The sequence below is a fragment of the Atractosteus spatula genome, chromosome 1 (genome assembly GCF_055471065.1).
Source record: "Atractosteus spatula isolate fAtrSpa1 chromosome 1, fAtrSpa1.hap1, whole genome shotgun sequence".
Classification (NCBI taxonomy): domain Eukaryota; kingdom Metazoa; phylum Chordata; class Actinopteri; order Semionotiformes; family Lepisosteidae; genus Atractosteus; species Atractosteus spatula.
Genome location: NC_142706.1, coordinates 21,607,224 through 21,625,516, shown reverse-complemented (window position 1 = coordinate 21,625,516; position 18,293 = coordinate 21,607,224). Strand labels below are relative to the sequence as shown.

The 18,293-nt window shown below is 38.5% G+C and overlaps 1 protein-coding gene across 2 annotated transcripts in view; it reads right to left on the bottom strand.

Moving 5' to 3' along the window:
* The window catches only part of ttc39b (tetratricopeptide repeat domain 39B), a 54,731-nt gene that overhangs the window by 6,071 nt on the left and 30,367 nt on the right, over positions 1-18,293 (bottom strand). For both annotated transcript variants that reach the window (XM_088921523.1, XM_088921530.1), the window contains exons 3-15: positions 16,775-16,879; positions 11,938-12,069; positions 10,906-10,982; positions 9,149-9,216; positions 6,804-6,868; positions 5,494-5,599; positions 3,749-3,814; positions 3,062-3,170; positions 2,441-2,508; positions 2,282-2,341; positions 1,390-1,551; positions 888-979; positions 30-150 (exon numbers count right to left, since the gene is read on the bottom strand). In XM_088921523.1, coding sequence (XP_088777649.1) covers positions 30-150; positions 888-979; positions 1,390-1,551; positions 2,282-2,341; positions 2,441-2,508; positions 3,062-3,170; positions 3,749-3,814; positions 5,494-5,599; positions 6,804-6,868; positions 9,149-9,216; positions 10,906-10,982; positions 11,938-12,069; positions 16,775-16,879 — 1,231 coding nt within the window. The remainder of the gene's footprint in view (positions 1-29; positions 151-887; positions 980-1,389; positions 1,552-2,281; positions 2,342-2,440; positions 2,509-3,061; positions 3,171-3,748; positions 3,815-5,493; positions 5,600-6,803; positions 6,869-9,148; positions 9,217-10,905; positions 10,983-11,937; positions 12,070-16,774; positions 16,880-18,293) is intronic.

Genomic DNA, 18,293 nt, shown 5'->3' with positions numbered 1-18,293 from the left:
TGAACAGCTGCACCAAGACAGAACCTTACCAGTGCAGGTACTACTAGCTTCACTGGATTGGAGGGCAAATAGCGTCTGGCCTTCCTCACTGCAAACTTCTCAGTGGGGATGGATTTACCTGCAATCCTCTGCTTCAGCCCTTCCACTTGTCTGCAACCAGAAAACAAATGGATCAGTTACTCATTTCAGTAAAGACAAAAGCCCACATTCTTGACAAGGAGCAACGTGGCACCTGAAATCTTTAACTTTGTTCTCCCATAAAAACTGACATGGTCCACAAAAAGAAGCCCACTGAACACCCACCTCCTCCGAAAATTACATACATTTCAGCTTCTTTACATTTTCACACATCCTGTTTTGCGATCGGATATTTTGAAGTGCAATTTGGCATGGGAAGGTGCCGTTCAGAAGCAAGGTAAATTAAAGAGATTTCTAAAGCCACAAGGTCTTACTACTGCCCCAAGCACATTCTGAGAGACTTTCCAAGTAAAATGTACAGGTGGTATGATGAAGGTACATTTGTGACTCTCATAAATTAATGTTCAAAACAGCAGGTAATGACAGATTTGCAGAAATAAAGAAATGGCTAATTATAAAAACTGAGCACTCTCTTTTTAGTCACTGCTTTTGTATAATTTTAAGATCCACAGTTCATCACTTACGGTTCATTCTTTAGTTAACCAGCCCAACAATAATATAACTCTTAAAAGTGTCAATTACTCCGTAAAGCAGGAGAGTAGCACCAGCAAACAGGTACCATTATCTCTTTTTATGAATATGTTTTAAGAGTAAGCTGCCTGGTCTTAAGCAGTCATGAACAGCACAGCAGTGCAGACCACATTTTACAGTGAAATCAATAGATCATATCTGAAAAGGTGTTTTCTGACCTGAACAACTCAACAATATTCTCCCCTGTCTTTTTGACTTCATCATCTGGCAGCATGCTGAGGATGGCTGCTTTCTGAAACATGTAGATAGCCTGTTGGGTGAGAAATAAAAAAAAATATTTTCACACTGCAAAAAAACTGAAGTGATGAAACTGTAACTTTCGTCAAGGACTCTCAAAGTGTGAAAAAGAAAAGATGACTAAGAAAATCAAGACAAAAGGAAAACTATTCCTTCATTTTTACCTTCTGATCTCAACAACGCTCCCTGAATTGATGACACAAATGCACATACAGTTTTTAGCTTTTGGAAACTAATACACATAACATCCTTAATTTAAAGGTGTCTTCCTTTTGTTACTATCTTCAGTACTTTGTGTACTGCTTTCCTACACTACAATTATATTTGGAAAATGGGTAGCATACTGTGCTGCAGAGCCAAATAGGTACGAAAATTCAGTGTGTTCAGTGTTCAGTGTTCAGTGTTCAGTGTTCAGTGTACTACCTTGGACCATTTGCTCTCCTTACAGAGCAGGTCTGCGTAGCGGTAGGCCTCCAGCCACTGCCGTTGAAAAGAGTGGGACCACATGAGCTCCCAGTAGCAAAGGTGATGGATCTGTTTCCACTCTTGCTGAGAGGCAATGCATTCCTGGAACTTCACTTCAGCCTTCACAGAGGGAAAGGGAACACACAAATTCACCATCATGAAACCCTCAGCAATGGTTTCGCCATATTCACAACTGAAGTGCACTACCCTATAGTGGTGCAAGGCAGCCAATTAGCAGTCTGATAGATCATGACTCTGAAGATAAAGTAAACAAGTGAGGTATCACTCAGACAACTTAAACTACAGGGCAAAATGCAAGTTGGACCAAAAAACCCGCTGGAATTAGACAGGTTTAATGCAAGCACTCTTCTCAATAGTTGCATGGAGTCCTTAAAAAGTAAAAATCATTAGCTTTCTTTTAATAGCTCACCTGAAAGAAACCATATGGAATGGCAAGACAGGATAAATTAAGAGATTTACAACCTTTGCTATGAAGATATTTACAGATTATTAGTACTTGATTTATTTCTAGTCTTGGCTTCATGGGTTATCCTTCTGGTCCTTCTATTTCATGGATTTTTGTGGTTACATTTGTCACAGACCCATTTAATAGTGAAAGTGTTTCTTAATACTTAACTACATACATGGGGCCAGAAATAGTAAGTAAGTGTTATAAATGCCCCAAAAAATGCATAAATATCATACAAAATGTCAATGGAAAGATTTCTCATTATATATAATGTTGAAAAGAACAGGTTACAGATTACATATGCCTAAAAATTAACCTTGACAGATAAAAAAAAAACCCATCACAATTTTTTTTCTAGCGAGATTTGTAAATCAAACTCACCCTCTCAAAGTTTCCTTTCAGTACAGCAATCCTGGCTGCATAAAACAAAATAATTGACCCCTGTGTAGGGAAAAAAAAAGAAAAAGAACCCAGCAAAAGTCAGAAGAGACTGTTAAATACAGAAGGCAGAAATAACTGCTGAGTAGATACTGTACTTACATTGGGAAATTTGTCGAGGTAGGGCTCCAACAGGGCCTCTGCTTCAACCAGATTGCCTTCACCAGTACCTACAGGATTGCAATATAGTGGAAAGATTAATATTAATTTGCAACCAGTTCTCTTGGTTTTAAAGGAAAAACATCACATACTGAAATTGTTTTGCTGTACTGAAAATTGGTTGGTTTACAATTGGTCGCATTTTAAAATGTGAAGCTCTCAATGACCTTAATCAAATCATTATTGGCACAACTGGACCAATTTAAGAACAACTCCTAGCTCTTCGGTTACTGCTGGTTTGAGATCTAGAAAAACCTATACCGTAGGTATTAATTCCAGAAACAGAGCTGGCCCAACCTGCTTTAAAGCACACAAAGGACAAATTAAGGATACTTGTTTTCCATATTCACAATGCAATGTCCTGGAGACTATCTGCGTACAGTTGCTAGATTTATCAGATCTGAGCATTTTGGAGATGTTTCCCAGTTCCCAATACCAAATACTGTATATTAAAGAAGGATACCATGTCAGATCATCAAACATTAAACAGTGCTAGTTAATCTGATGATCACCAATTCCATCCAATAACTATTGATGGCAATTTTCAACCAGTGTGTTTCTTACCGAGGATTAGGGAGACATAAGTATGATACATCAGCAAAGTCAACACACAGAGAACGGCTCGCAGGCTGTGGCTGGCAGCTCCCTCTCGTAACTGGGACAGCCCAAACTCCTGGAAGAGCAAATACAACAGCAGAGTTCCCTCAGCTGCTACCTCAGTAAAGGTTGTCACTAAAGCTGGTCCACACACTGCCTGCTCATGTTTTCAGAACTCAAAGAATAGGATAGCTGGCTTCGAGCCTGGTCTTACCACATCTATAAAGCTAAGCAAGGCTACGTCACTACTAGGATTTTAGACATCCAAAGAAAAACCAGGTTTCTGCTGTAAGAAGTATTGGGGATCAGTGGGCAGCACTGTTCTCTCTACCAGAATTCCCAAACGAAGTTTCCTATGGTGACAGTGCTGTACTTTAAGAGGAACTGTCCTTCAGACAAGACATGAAACCAATGTCCTGATTACTTGGTCATTAAAATGTCCCACAGCACCGTTTACAATACTAAATGTATTAAACCAAGATGTGATGGCTAAATTTCACTGTGGGCTAGCATAATGTGCCCTGAAGTCTGTACTGAGATAGTGAAGGATTAGGTTGTTGAGAAACAGGTGGCATCATTGGTCATAATTAGGGATTTAGGCTGGAGTTAGGCCTAAGCATTCATCCCAAGGATAACAAATGTGTACAGTCTCACCCTGTTGCCTGAAAAGCCAATGAATTCTAGCAGTCTGAGGATCCTACCCGGGAGGAGAGAGAGCATCTGAAAGATGAACGGAAAAAGAATAAAATCACCAGAGATATGGATTACAGGTTCAACTCCAAGACAATCTGGGGTGAGCTGGGGTATAATAAACACCATCCACTAAAATGACTTATTCCAGTTTAGCTTATCTTTTATCATAGAAGAGTGCCATTGATTAAAAGCATTTCATAGGTACAAAATCTGTTTACCTATTTTATTACAACTTGAACTTGAATATGAGGTGAATTTTATCGTTCTGAAAACATTTTCTTTAGGTTAAATCTTACTAATTTGCTTGAATTCCACAAGGTTTCCTGGGGGGAACATAACTCCTTTAAACATTATTTCTGGGGCTTGCCAAGTAGCTCAACGAGTGGACACTAAACCCAAGCAAGTCTGGGTCATGTCAGTAGCAGACTGTGACTGCAATATTGACCGTGCACTGCTAACCAGGACTCAACTAGCCTTCTAAGTGCATGCAGTGCTGTCTCCACCATAAGGCGCTGAAACTCCAGTGCGAGTTTGGGGCTGCATAACTTATGATGTCCAGTATTACAACAAGATGAATGACTCAAAGGTGTGTAGTCAAAATAGTGGGCTAGCCCTTTTTGGATCTCCCCCACATGCGGTTGTAAAGTTTCTTAGCTATAAGTTGCAAGTTGAAAAAAGCACATAACTGACTGTTCCAAATGACATGTGTATAACAAAAATCATTGGCAATTAAAAAAAACGTTTCATGATATAGGAGTCCACATGAGCAGAATCCTTTATAACACAACTGTTAACTTTAGTCCAAGAATTACTTAGCTGTCAAAGGTAATGGCTTCTTAAGGGAAGTCAAACAGCACAATCCACACTAAACTGGCAGAATTCTTAAATTGTCCTTAGATCTGTAAATGCAGCCGGATTTCCTCAGGGTTTGCAAGGCAAATAGCAAACCACAGGTGAAAGTCAAGCCAAATGCTACAGAAAGATAAAATAATTTTATTATTATTTATTATAAGGGCTCCCTAGTGGCTCAGCCACTTCGCTGGTTCTGAGCAGAACTTGAACTTTATGAATTCACCAAGTTCCAAGTAAGAGTCATGTCACTGGCCAGCTGATGGGAATTCCACAAGGAGTCACACAATTGGCTCAGCTCTGTCAGGAACAGGGTTGGGATTAGTATAACAGGACTCTTTCAGGTCCTGGCAGAACAGTCCTGCTTTCAAAGACACCTGCAGGTTTGCTCTGCTCTGACCTCAGTGAGGGTTATGCCTCTCCATCCATCAGTGCTAGCAATCTTGAAGGCCACTGAAGAGCCTCAAAAAATAAATACAGTAACATGACAGGCGGGTGAGAGCCTGTTTACACATCCTTATTCTAACCATGTGGGTACAAGGGTCATCAATGTGAGACGAAAGGTAAAGAAATACATGGTCATTCCAAATGGGCCGAGACAATACAATAAGAAAGCATGAGTGGCAATTCTAAATTTAAAAATGATACATGAAAGTGAAAACTCTTTTAATCCATAGCACTTAAAAGCCACAATCTATTTACATTTAGTAAAGTGCTTTCCAATAAATTGCCACTCGACAGTTTTCAAATAATCCTAAAAGGCTGACAAGTCACAGAGCTCCCTCTCGAAACATGGGGTTCATTAGTCCAAACTGAGAATGAGTAGTGTAAATACTCCGAGGTGATGCCAGACGTACCAGATTGAACGCTCCGATCCCCAGCTTGACACCCCCTTCAAACTGGCTGTAGGTTTCATTTTTGCTATCCAGATCCTGAGTCATGTTTAGCAGCTGCTGGCATTCTCTGGCAGAGAAAAGGCAAAAGAGCATTAGGCAGGCTATATGCAAAAAGATTTACTTTCCATTCCATTTTTTCACTGTTTATGCAATTCTGACAGCAATGAAAGAAATGCAAGAACATTTCATTTGTGCAGCAGGTGCTACAATTAGTATGTAACAGGACCTCTGGAGGAACATTTGTGACAAAAAAGTTGGTTTCACAGCAACACAGACCAATTATTTGAATCCAATATTTTAAAAAAATATTATTACTATTATTCACTGAGCAATAATTACTAATCATTATCCTATATCAAACTGCAAATTCCCATAGACATTACAGCAAGTTAGATGGATGGATAAGACTTTATTAATCCCATAGGGAAATTGATGTGTTACAGCAGTCCAGCCCAAGACAAACAAAAACAGACATCACAATAGTTATAAAACAAAAGACAACAAAATAAATATAAAAAAATACATAGGTGTGTGCAAAATGTGATGATCATATTCACTGTAAAAACAATAAAATATGTGCAAAATGTGCATAGGTTTATACAGACTGATTGTCCAAAAAGTACAATGGAGCAAACATGCTGTCCATAGATGAGCAAATGAGGGGCTAACAGTCCTAACCTAAGTTGTGTGTGTACAAGTACATGGAAACCTGTTAATATTTACAAAGTTACACAAAGTAATTGTTTAGGGATCATTTCCCCTGTAAAGTGTGGAAACCCTTAATTTTAACTTCTACAGTACATCCGAAGAAACCAATCACAGATCAGAACCAAAGACAAATGTTTAAATGCTGTAATGGAGTTCTGTTAAAAACATATGTAAAACTACTCCTGTATTTCTGGAATACTTTTGATCTTGGAAAGGTAAGTGCCAAAGTTAGGTGAAACATACAGGATGCAGAAAAGATCATGTATATGACACGGGTAACTGCAATGCTTAAATAAACGATGAGGGGTTATTTGGTCAGAAGTCAGACGTCTCCTTAGGGAGGAAGGCAAAGTAACATAACTGACTCCACCAGTATAACCATTACATTAAAAAAATGGCTGTAAGAATTCTCTTTTGCATTTAATTGTAAAATGAGTATGTTAGTCCACCCTGGCATTAATACATATGATATCACTCTACGTTAAAAGAAAACCATTTAGACCTATAAGAAAACTATTTTCGAACTGTTTTATAAAAGCAAGATGCATGACATTTTCGCTCACTTGTAAATTTGGTAACTTGTTCGGATTTTGAGGCCCCCTTTAATGAAGTTGATCATGTTCTCATCCTGCCGAAAAATGAAGGGAATTAATGTAGAAAACAGAATTGCATTTGTTAAACTAAAGAATTAAAATGCTATTTGACTTTCCATTTCTAGACTGCAAGAAAGATCTTATTTCATCAGTGTCACCTTCTGTCAGTCTAAACCAAGTTCAACAAAGTTGGGTTTGTTAATGCCCTTGATACATCTCAAGACAAAATTCTGTCTGAATTTTGGTTTTAAATTACTCAGTGCTAATGTTCTAAGTATTTACAGTAATAACTTAAATAATAAGCTACAATGCAAAACTGTCTGCTTTTGAGAAATGTGAATGCCTGTACAATACAAAACTATACATGATACAATTCTGTATGGAATACAGTGCTACCATTTTTTTTTAAAGAGTTGGGTAGAAATGTTGGTTCTGTCCGGAATATGTCTTGCCCCCAGAAGGTGCTAATCCAACAGAACGTTTAGGGTCCATTTCCTCTGTATGCCAACAGTGAGTGGCTTATTCAAACAAGTTTTTGACATTCACTCTGAGCGCAGGCTGCACTCATGTTTAAACCTGGGATGTGTCACTAGGTGACTGCACCTGGGATTTCTCAAGGAGAGGCACACAATCGCACTATCTGCACTGTGAAGACAGCCTCAATTATCCACCCAGCCATCCCTTGACTCAAAGCAAAGCCTGCATACGATTACCCAGGATCTTTGAGACTTGCTGTGATATCAGCGAGGGATATGCCTCCCCTCCAATCGGCACTAAACCCACTGCACGTCACTGCAGAAAAACAGCCTGAGAGGTCGGCAGGATGCAGGAACCTGTCTGAAATGCTTTGAATGAATTATAGTCTCTAGGCTCCGCTCAGAAGCGGATGCTCTACTTGATCCATATCATTACACGTATAAACACAGATGGGACATGGATGAGGTTATTAACAGCACTGTACATCTTGTTGTTAAACACCTAGAGAACCCCATGCCTATGAGCAACTGCTGTTGGTTGACTTCAGCTCTGTATTTTTATTACACTGCAGCCCCATCTTTTGATTAGCAAGCTGAAGCAGATGACTGTTAATCCTATTATAAGATGGATCATTCATTTTAAACAAAGTGTACAGAGTAGGTCAGTCAATAAAACTCTCTTATGCATTACGATTTATTAGCCCACGTGCCCATCAAGGTTATGTCAGTTTACCACAGTTCTATCCACACCACATAAAAATGAATGTACAGTAGCAGTCAAAGGCAATTGTACCCTATACTTTCAGATGATACAGTGGAGCTTGGCCGAACATATAAAGAATGCAGTTTCTTTACATTTATGTCATACTGTAGATTTGTGCAATGGTGTATCAAACAACCCAATTTTGAATGTGAAAAAAAGTCAAGAAAAGAAAATCCCAAAGTTGCTGGTGACCTTTCACCTGAACTGATTTTCAAGGAAATAATCGCCCAGGTCAATTAATATACTGTATTTTGGAATATACATAGATAGCAAACTCAGCTGGACTACTCAGGTTGAGAATGTATTTTGTACAAAGTTGAAATTGTTTGGAGTTGGACAGAAAACGAATGCTTATCGTTTACCATACTGTCATTGAGAGCATTATTAGATATGGCATTACAGAGTGGTTTGGTAATTTATCAGTCAAATTAAGAAAATAAATCACCTGTCATCTCCAAGGAACGTTATGGGAGTGAAGCAGCACTCCTACTTGCAGACACTTTTTGAATAATCCATGATTAGACAGGTGGGAAAAATGTATTAGATCCTTTTCATATTCTTAATCCTGAATATGAACTTCTTGGCAAGTTGACAACTCTAGCAAAGATTTTAGAGTTCCCAAATGTAGAACAAAAGAATATATTAGCTATTAAGATATACACTGTATATTTCTATTTTAATAGTTAATATAGATATTATATAGTCACAGTATACGTTACCTATTAAAAAATGCAAATAAATGACAAGGGTAAAAGCTATTGTGTCAGTATAAACTATAATGTAACAAACTACTAATATGCAATATGCCATTACTATGTTGTAACAAGTTACTCATGTGCAATATTACGGAATATATTTAGATGTACAGTAGTGCTGCATGTCCATAAAAAAATCCACTAGGGGACAATAGTTTATCTGTAAAAAAGTAAAAGGGGATTTTATTAGTCCTGTAGGGGCTTGAATGTGAAGTTACATTTTCAGATACTTAAATTCAGAAGTATAGTGTTACCTCATTAATAAACAATGATAATGAAACAAGGATTCAAAGTTGTTTGGAGAAAGTACTAGAGACTTACCTGTACAAAGGTGAGAGCTGCTTTCTGTAACAGGCACTCAGCATAGCAGATCTCAGCATGCATCTCCTCTACATAGGAACAGCAGGGGTTACTGAAACTACACTTTAACTTATTTTCCAGTTGGAAAAGTTGGAAAACATAAATCTAATCAAAACTACCATCATGAGCAATATTCAAGAAGCCATCAAATACCTAATCAAACAAGTCAGGGGAGTGTTTGTCTCTTGTTGCAGTAAAGATGGTTATGTCCAAAACTGAATCTGATTAATTGAGATGTATGTATTTTTAGTTAATTGGAAATATTTGGATTTTTATGAAGCCGCTCTAGTCTTTATTAATAAATTTAGAATTCTCTTTTTTGTTTGACTTTTTCACATCTGTTCTTAACAACTAACACCATGACTACACACAGAGGAGAATTAAAAAGTAATGGCTGAGTCTTCTGACTGCCTCATTTAGAGCCATTCATCTTTAACAGGTCACAGGCTGCACAGCCCCATACCAGAGGTTCAGCACCAACTGAAGGAGAGGCGCATCCCTCACCTACAAATGGTAGCCCTTCAAGCGCCAGGGAGGACACCAGGATCATGAGAAATTTTACTCTACCACCAGAAAATTGTTCACTGGAGTCTGGGGAGACTTGAACCCATGACCTTGCTCAGAGTGAGTACCATTACTAATCGAGCCACTCGGGGGAACCCTCTGGTAGCCTTTTTTGATCCAGAAATATAGACTGCTCACTCTCTCCCGTTCCCCAGCAGAGCCAAACATCCGTTCCTTTTTCGAACTGCTTTCTCCAATACAGGGTTGCAGGGTAGCTGGAGGCTATCTCAGCAAGCAATGGGCAAAAGGCAGGATACAAGCCGGACAGGACACCAGTCCATTGCAGAGCACACACAGACCACAAACACACATTCGCTCAAACCAGGGTGTTTTTCTTCTCATAGGTCAGTCAATTATCCAACCAGAATGTTTTTGGACTGTGGGAGGCAACTGGAGTATCTAGAGGAGACCCATACGACATAGGGAGGACATACAGTGCAAATTCCAAGCAGTGCAGATAGCACCATAGGAATTGAACCCAGGGCTCCAGTGCTGAGAGGCAGCAATGCTAGCCACTGCATCCCCATGGCAGCCACAACCAAATCAAAATCAATTCAAAAGCAATAATGAACAGAATTGTTACAGTACTTTATAAAACATGCCTACACTGTCTTGGGCACAGGTCACTTTATGCACTTCATGGAATCAAATGGAATCATGGGATCAAAATGCTTTACACACAGTGCTCCTCAAAACAGGGGTGGCTAATTCTACACACTTATTTTTGCTTTATAGTCAACCAATTTGTATTTGTAATCGTATTTGTGAGATTAATATAAATGATAAGTATAATTTAATATACATTTTACTTACATACATTTGAACATATTTAAACAAAAACTACTATGCTTTCCCAGTATTTTTGGAGCTCTACAGTATGAAAGATCTCCAACTGCATTCCTCAGTGTTCAAAATCCAGTAGAACTTTAAATTCTGGCATGTTAAAGACCAGAGAACAGGTTTAGTTCATTCACATAAGTCAGCATATCTTAATTATGTAATATACTGTACAGTAGGCCAGATGCAAAATGAAAATACAATGTAGATTTAGAGATGTACAGAACTTTCCATTTCAGTACAGGGTAGCTAGGTCATCATAAACAAGATGAGGAGATGGACATCTTTAATCTAAGTAAGACATATTTTTGTCTTACCTTCTTTGAGCTGTTCCGCTGCTTGTTTGGTCACTAAATTGGATATAGACTCTACAACTGTGTTCTTTTTTCGAAACCTGCACAGAATGGTGATAAAAGTAAAGAAATAAGAAAAAGGCCACATTTTCCTCAGACCTTCTGCCAACATGTTCATCTAAAAAAGGAAAAAAAGATGTTTAACAACACTTCCATCAGATAAAACGTTTTATCAGCTAACAGTATGCATTATATTTTAAAATATTTTGATCCTGATGTTTCAAACTTGGAGAAGACTGTACATTTGTAGGGAAATTCTGATTATTTTGTTTAATTTAATTCAGGGCTAGAATATTTATATTCATTTACCCTATATAATAATTACATTGCCCTGCCTAATTATTTACCCCACTTTGCTATGGCAAACCTAAATGAGCACAGGTACACAAAAGTACTTCAAATTCACACAACTAGTTGAAGGAGCCCTGTCTGTGTGCAATAACTGTGCTTCACATGATTTCCGTATAACTACAGCAATCTCTGAAAGGTCCCTTAATTGGGTAGTGAATATTATAGGAAAACAAAGGATCTTTTAAACATCTAATTTTGGAGTTTGCAAGTAAACATTTAGGTTTGGTGAAAACACTTTTGCAAGGCACTGTATACATTCAGTACATTTTAAGCTGTTTTTGCAAGATAGCTATCTGCAGTTTTATCTGGGAGATTTGTCACACCGAAATATTCCTTTCAAGACTTTAAAGATAGAAAAGCATTCCGTCATAATAAAAGAGCAGAGCTCACATGAAGTTGGCATGTCTCCTGCTTTGTTCTTAAACCAAATGTTACGAGGCAACCCAGGATGCCCATCCACTCCCCCATGTTATACTACAGATGGTTGCAGACATTTTACATTAGAAACTTGGATTTTCTTATATTTGTTATAAGAAAGAAGCTTTTTCTTATTTTTATTAACTGGAATTTCACAACTTGGAGGGAGGCTGTGATCAGGAACAGAGACAAGAAAGCATCAAGACAATACACATACGACTCATCTACCTTTGGCAGGTGTGAAGAGCCTCCTTCATTGTGCTGATGCCCCTCTGGATGTCCTGGTGCTCAAAGGTCATGGCTGCTTGCATGACCAGGATGGTGCTGTACCCCAAGGCATGATACATGCTCTCTTTAGCCCTGCAGTCAACCAACAGTCAATCAGTCACATCTTATTGCAAAAGACTGTACGACCAGCAAGGCTTTCATTCATTACAAAATGAGCAACAGCAGTACACAGATTTCAAAGGAAAAACATCTGCTACCTGTCATCTTCACATAGACTGCACATATCAAGTCAGAACACCGTTTTTTCTTGATCACAGATTTGATGAAACATCAGAGTGAGAAAGCTTGTTGCAAGTGGCTCTGTGCCTAAGGATCTGCGCCTCTGGCTGGAAGGTTGTCAGTTCGTATCCCGCAGCCAGCAGAGCAATCCTACTCCGTTGGGCCCCTTAGCAAGGCCCTTAATCCTAACTGCTCCAGGGGTGCCGTATAAATGGCTGACCCTACACTCTGACCCCAAGCTTCTCTCCCTGTCTGTGTGTCTCATGGAGAGAAAGTTGGGGTATGTGAAAAGACAAATTCCTAATACAAGAAATTATATATGGCCAATAAAGTGATCTTATCTTAAGTACTCACTTCTTTAGAGCAAAATGTGAAGACGCATTACTAATTCCTTGCATTTTCATAAAGTACCTTACATCCCCAATGATCCCAAAGGGCTTCAGATGTGGAAGGGGACCCAATTCATTCTCCACCTGGGCAGCCTCACTAGATGTTAGCATCCCCACAACACAGTTGATGAGGTAGAGAAGTGAGACGCTATTTCACCAGTTCAATTAATAGGGGACATTAGGGAGGCCAGACTGTGCTAGCCCAGAGCAGAATTAGTCCAGGACATCAAGGTTAACAACTCTTAGTCTTACCAGTAGAAGTGACACACAGTGAAGGATGGTACTTCCTTCAGCACAGTGTCTCCAGTCACCACAGTTAGACACTGGGTTACAAACACCGTCATATTATAAACAATGTAAAATTCCAATAGCTGTTAGTTGTTTTTGCTTGTTGTCATTTTAAATTAAATGCACAATTAGCATTCCAGACCTTCATTAATCTATTCAGCTGTGTCCCCTGACATACAGTATTTAGGCTGGGTAATAAACTTTGTTAGAAAAACACAACAAAGTTAAATTGATATAATTCCATCTTATACAGTGGTGTGAAAAAGTGTTTGCCCCCTTCCTGATTTCTTATTTTTTTGCATGTTTTTCACACTGAAATGTTTCAGATCATCAAACAAATTGAAATATTAGACAAAGATAACACAAGTAAACACAAAATGCAGTTTTTAAATGAAGGTTTTTATTATTAAGGGAAAAAAAAATCCAAACCTACATGGCCCTGTGTGAAAAAGTGATTGCCCCCCGTTAAAACATAAATCAACTGTGGTTTATCACATCTTTGGAAAGCTGAGTTCAATTTCTCTAGCCACACCCAGGCCTGATTACTGCCACACCTGTTCTCAATCAAGAAATCACTTAAATAGGACCTGCCTGACAAAGTGAAGTAGACCAAAAGATCCTCAAAAGCTAGACATCATGCTGCGATCCAAACAAATTCAGGAACAAATGAGAAACAGAGTAATTGAGACTTATCAGTCTGGAAAAGGTTATAAAGCCATTTCTAAGGCTTTGGGACTCCAGCGAACCACAGTGAGAGCCATTATCCACAAATGGCGAAAACATGGAAGAGTGGTGAACCTTCCCAGGAGTGGCCGGCCGACCAAAATTACCCCAAGAGCGCAGCGACGACTCATCCAAGAGGTCAGAAAAAACCCCACAACAACATTCAAAGAACTGCAGGCTTCACTTGCCTCAGTTAAGGTCAGTGTTCATGACTCCACCATAAGAAAGAGACTGGGCAAAAATGGCCTGCATGGCAGAGTTCCAAGAGAAAAACCACTGCTGAGCAAAAAGAACATAAAGGCTCGTCTCAGTTTTGCCAGAAAACATCTTGATGATCCCCAAGACTTTTGGGAAAATACTCTGTGGACTGACGAGACAAAAGTTGAACTTTTTGGAAGGTGTGTGTCCCATTACATCTGGCGTAAAAGTAACACAGCATTTCAGAAAAGGAACATCATACCAACAGTAAAATATGGTGGTGGTAGTGTGATGGTCTGGGGCTGTTTTGCTGCTTCAGGACCTGGAAGACTTGCTGTGGTAAATGGAACCATGAATTCTGCTGTCTACCAAAAAATCCTGAAGGAGAATGTCCGGCCATCTGTTCGTGACCTCAAGCTGAAGCTCGCTTGGGTTCTGCAGCAGGACAATGATCCAAAACACACCAGCAAGTCCACCTTTGAATGGCTTAAGAAAAACAAAATGAAGACTTTGGAGTGGCCTAGTCAAAGTCCTGACCTGAATCCGATTGAGATGTTGTGGCATGACCTTAAAAAAGCGGTTAAGGCTCGAAAACCCTCCAATGTGGCTGAATTACAACAATTCTGCAAAGATGAGTGGGCCAAAATTCCTCTGCAGCGCTGTAAAAGACTCATTGCCAGTTATCGCAAACGCTTGATTGCAGCTGTTGCTGCTAAGGGTGGCCCAACCAGTTATTATGTTTAGGGGGCAATTACTTTTTCACACAGGGCCATGTAGGTTTGGATTTTTTTTCCCTTAATAATAAAAACCTTCATTTAAAAACTGCATTTTGTGTTTACTTGTGTTATCTTTGTCTAATATTTCAATTTGTTTGATGATCTGAAACATTTCAGTGTGACAAACATGCAAAAAAATAAGAAATCAGGAAGGGGGCAAACACTTTTTCACACCACTGTATATATACACACAATTCTGAAATAAAAGCCTTTTGGGACATACTGTACTGTAAACATACAATACATATTATACATCAGAAGTAGCATTAATATTTCATATCAAAGATACTTCTGGTTATACCAGTGGAAAGTGACTTATAAAAGTGTCAATTAACTACAATAGCATTGAAAATAATTCTTTTTTTTTACATCCCCAGGTTCTCTGCTCTGTTCAGATCTTAATTTAGCTTTTTAATTAAAGCATATTTTCAAACGCCCATAGACTGCCCCACATTTACATCATATTGTGACCACAAATTTTATTTAAAATAAGCATCTAAGATGGTGGTGGGTAATGGGGTTCATGAAATACTTCTTGTCACAGATAACAAAAATATGTTTCAACACATTAAGTTTATGTTTGTAAAAACGTGCATCACATTGAGTTTTTTTCTGAAACAGTCTGTCAACAATTCATTAGCTTTTCAAATGAGTTACAGCAGCCCAGCTTTCCCAAAGCTACTAATCATTCTAGACCTATCATTGTTTGGTCCCAGATAAATCTTTCATTATTACACATTGCTTCATTCAGCTAAACAAGTAAAGAGTTATAGAACACCCCAAGGTTTTGAAAATAAACGTCTTACCACTGCGCTCTACATATTAAATAAAACCTACAAATTTGCAAGATTTTAATATTGCAAGGTTTACATCCACATACACTGGGTCACTACTTGGCAAAAATGGAATGGAGACAAATAAAATTACAATAGCCACAGTGACTCAAGAACCCAACAACGCTATCATTCTTTTTACAATGTAAATTAGTAATACAACGTACTATTGTATTACTATGGCCCTAAAGTAGATTATCTGCTCACACTAAGAGTTCCTGCAAGGCAGTCATGCATAGGGGCTCTGTAACAAGAGGATGCACTCGGAATTCAACAGAAGGTAAAGATGATACACTGTTGCTAAGCAACACAGAACGCTCAAGGAATTTGCTCTGCAGACAACCCTTTATTTCAATATTGAACTCGTACACATACACAAACATTACACTATACATACAAATGTGATGCATGTGCTTACGTGCTGTCACAAACAGGCCTACTATTTTGGTTCTGTCAACTAAATCCTCAAAATGCAATGTTTTGTAAACCAAAGGTCAGTTAGCCAACCAAAAGAAAATAATTAATCTGGTCCTCTCTCTTTGGAACTCTGAGAATGCAGATTAATAGTAGTGGACATGATACAGTAGTTCAGAGAATACACAGAAAAGCAAAAAGCTAGATTGAAGGAGGTCTGTTATTCATATCATAGAGATTGCTCTGTAATCTTTGCAAACACTATTCCAACTTTTAGATTATGAGAGCTCCCAAGCAATGAATCTTGCGCAATTATTCCTTTTTACTATATTCATCCTGTTCAGAGTGTTATTCAGTCCATTGGTAACTATGCCAGTGAGGCAGTGACTTTTGGGTCAGCTCCAACACCCACTGAGGAGCAAGCAAAGACCAACAAACTCTGTTCAACCCTCAGAACCACCAAAGCCACTACTAAATTAAAAAAAAAATCCAGAAAAACTTGGCCTCTCACACCAGAACTGGAGGTGTTCAACCAGAAAAATTGTTCTGCTTTGCTACAGAATGAGAAAACCTCTTTTGAGGATGCTATTCTAAAATATTCCAATTCATTCTTGCATTCTGTGCTGAAAATTATGGAATAATCCACCAAATTGAATTTTAGTTTTAAAAATGAAGCCATGTAACCACGAGCCTGTACTATTTACATCAATGAAATTAAGCACAGAACATTTACAATAAAGGCCAATAGCCAATTAGTTTGCTTAAAAAAAAGAGATTTAGTACACTGGAAATACATATTTATGATTTGGGTTTATTTTCTGAAGTTAAAACACCTATTAATACATAACTTTGCCAATGAAGATTAGCACAATTGTGGGTTTAGGTTAGACATGCCTTTTTTTAGCAACAAATTGTTGAAATTGCCCTAAATACATACCAAGGCCTGAGAAGATCCAAAGCTTCAGAGAACTTGTTGTTCAAAAAGAGGTTTAGTGCCATGCTGCATTCTTCTAAGGCCATCTTCAGATCCATCTTGGATGCCCTGATGTAACAAAAATGTAACAAAAACATAGTGAGTTCCTTTCTGTTCTAGTTGGAAGGTATTGCAATGCATGATAATTTAAATTTATACAGGACCAAAAAAAAAAAAAGACAGCAACTTTACCAACATTTAGCCTAACTTCATCAGATCTCAGATGTTAAGCAATGCTGGGCCTGTTTGGTACTAGAATGATTCCAAGGGAGGATTTAAAAGAAATTTTATACAGTACTTGGAAGATGTTTGACCAGTACAACCAGTACTGGCTATGGAACTATAGAGAAACACTTGAGATAAGGCGAACAATGAGGAAAAACAGATCTTCACTCTCCTGTGGCCTTTCAGGTATTAAAGATACCCAGAGAAAACATACAGAGCAGCAATCAGATTCTCTCAACAATAAGTTTCCAAGGGATCCTAACCTGTAAACCTGGAAACATAATGCTACTGACAGTTACACAACAATCTAAGCTTCATACCCACTATATCCCATTCCTCTTTGATGTCTGGGATACTATGGTTAGGTAAACACTCCATTAAATTAACATTACTAATGATTCAAGGCTATTAGAAAAAAAGTCTGGTGACTTCAGCCAAGGTCATAAGTATAAAGACGTTGGATTAATAACATTCTTCAAGCTGTCAGAGAGAGAAATAACAGAAATCAGTTAACTGCAAAAGCATACATAAGTTATTCTGTCTCCCTTCTGTTCATCCCTGTCTTTTGGTTTATTTTCTCTTGGAAGATGATCAAGTCCTGCATTCACCAGTGTCTCAGCAGATGCAGTACAGTAATCTAGGTCACACTCCACTTTCTCCTGATACTAACCTCCTTTTCTTCCTTATATCATTACTGCTGGTTTGGTGCTTTGAAACTACCCACATCTCTTACAGTGACAAGAACTTTTTCCAGGAGTGAAAAGATCGGGCAGACCTTTTTTCTGCTATCTTGTTTTTTTTTTCCCCTGGATATACCATATAAGATGGGGCACCACTCTGATGCTGAAGGACAGACTGCCTTTTGTTTTTTCTACATCACCCAGAGAACCACTCAGCAACAGAACCCTTCAGTATCCTGAGAAGAGCAGCATGCTTGCTCTACATTATTAACTAGCCCAACACACTGCAAACATGAAGGTACTGTATACTGTAAAGTCGACACTCCACACTGGCCATGAGAGTTAATACTCATGGTCTAAAATTAGCACTGGCAAACAAAAAAATTAACACATTGCTGCAATTCTGCATTGCCTAAGTACCAGTCATCTGCAGTGTGCGCCACTACAGTGACAGTAACTGAAAATGACTTTAAAGCAAATGAAACATCATTTGCATTTCTGCTGCTGTTAGTGTTAGTCTTGCTTTTACCACATACTGTACAGTATATCCAGTACACATTCATCCACTCCAAATACAA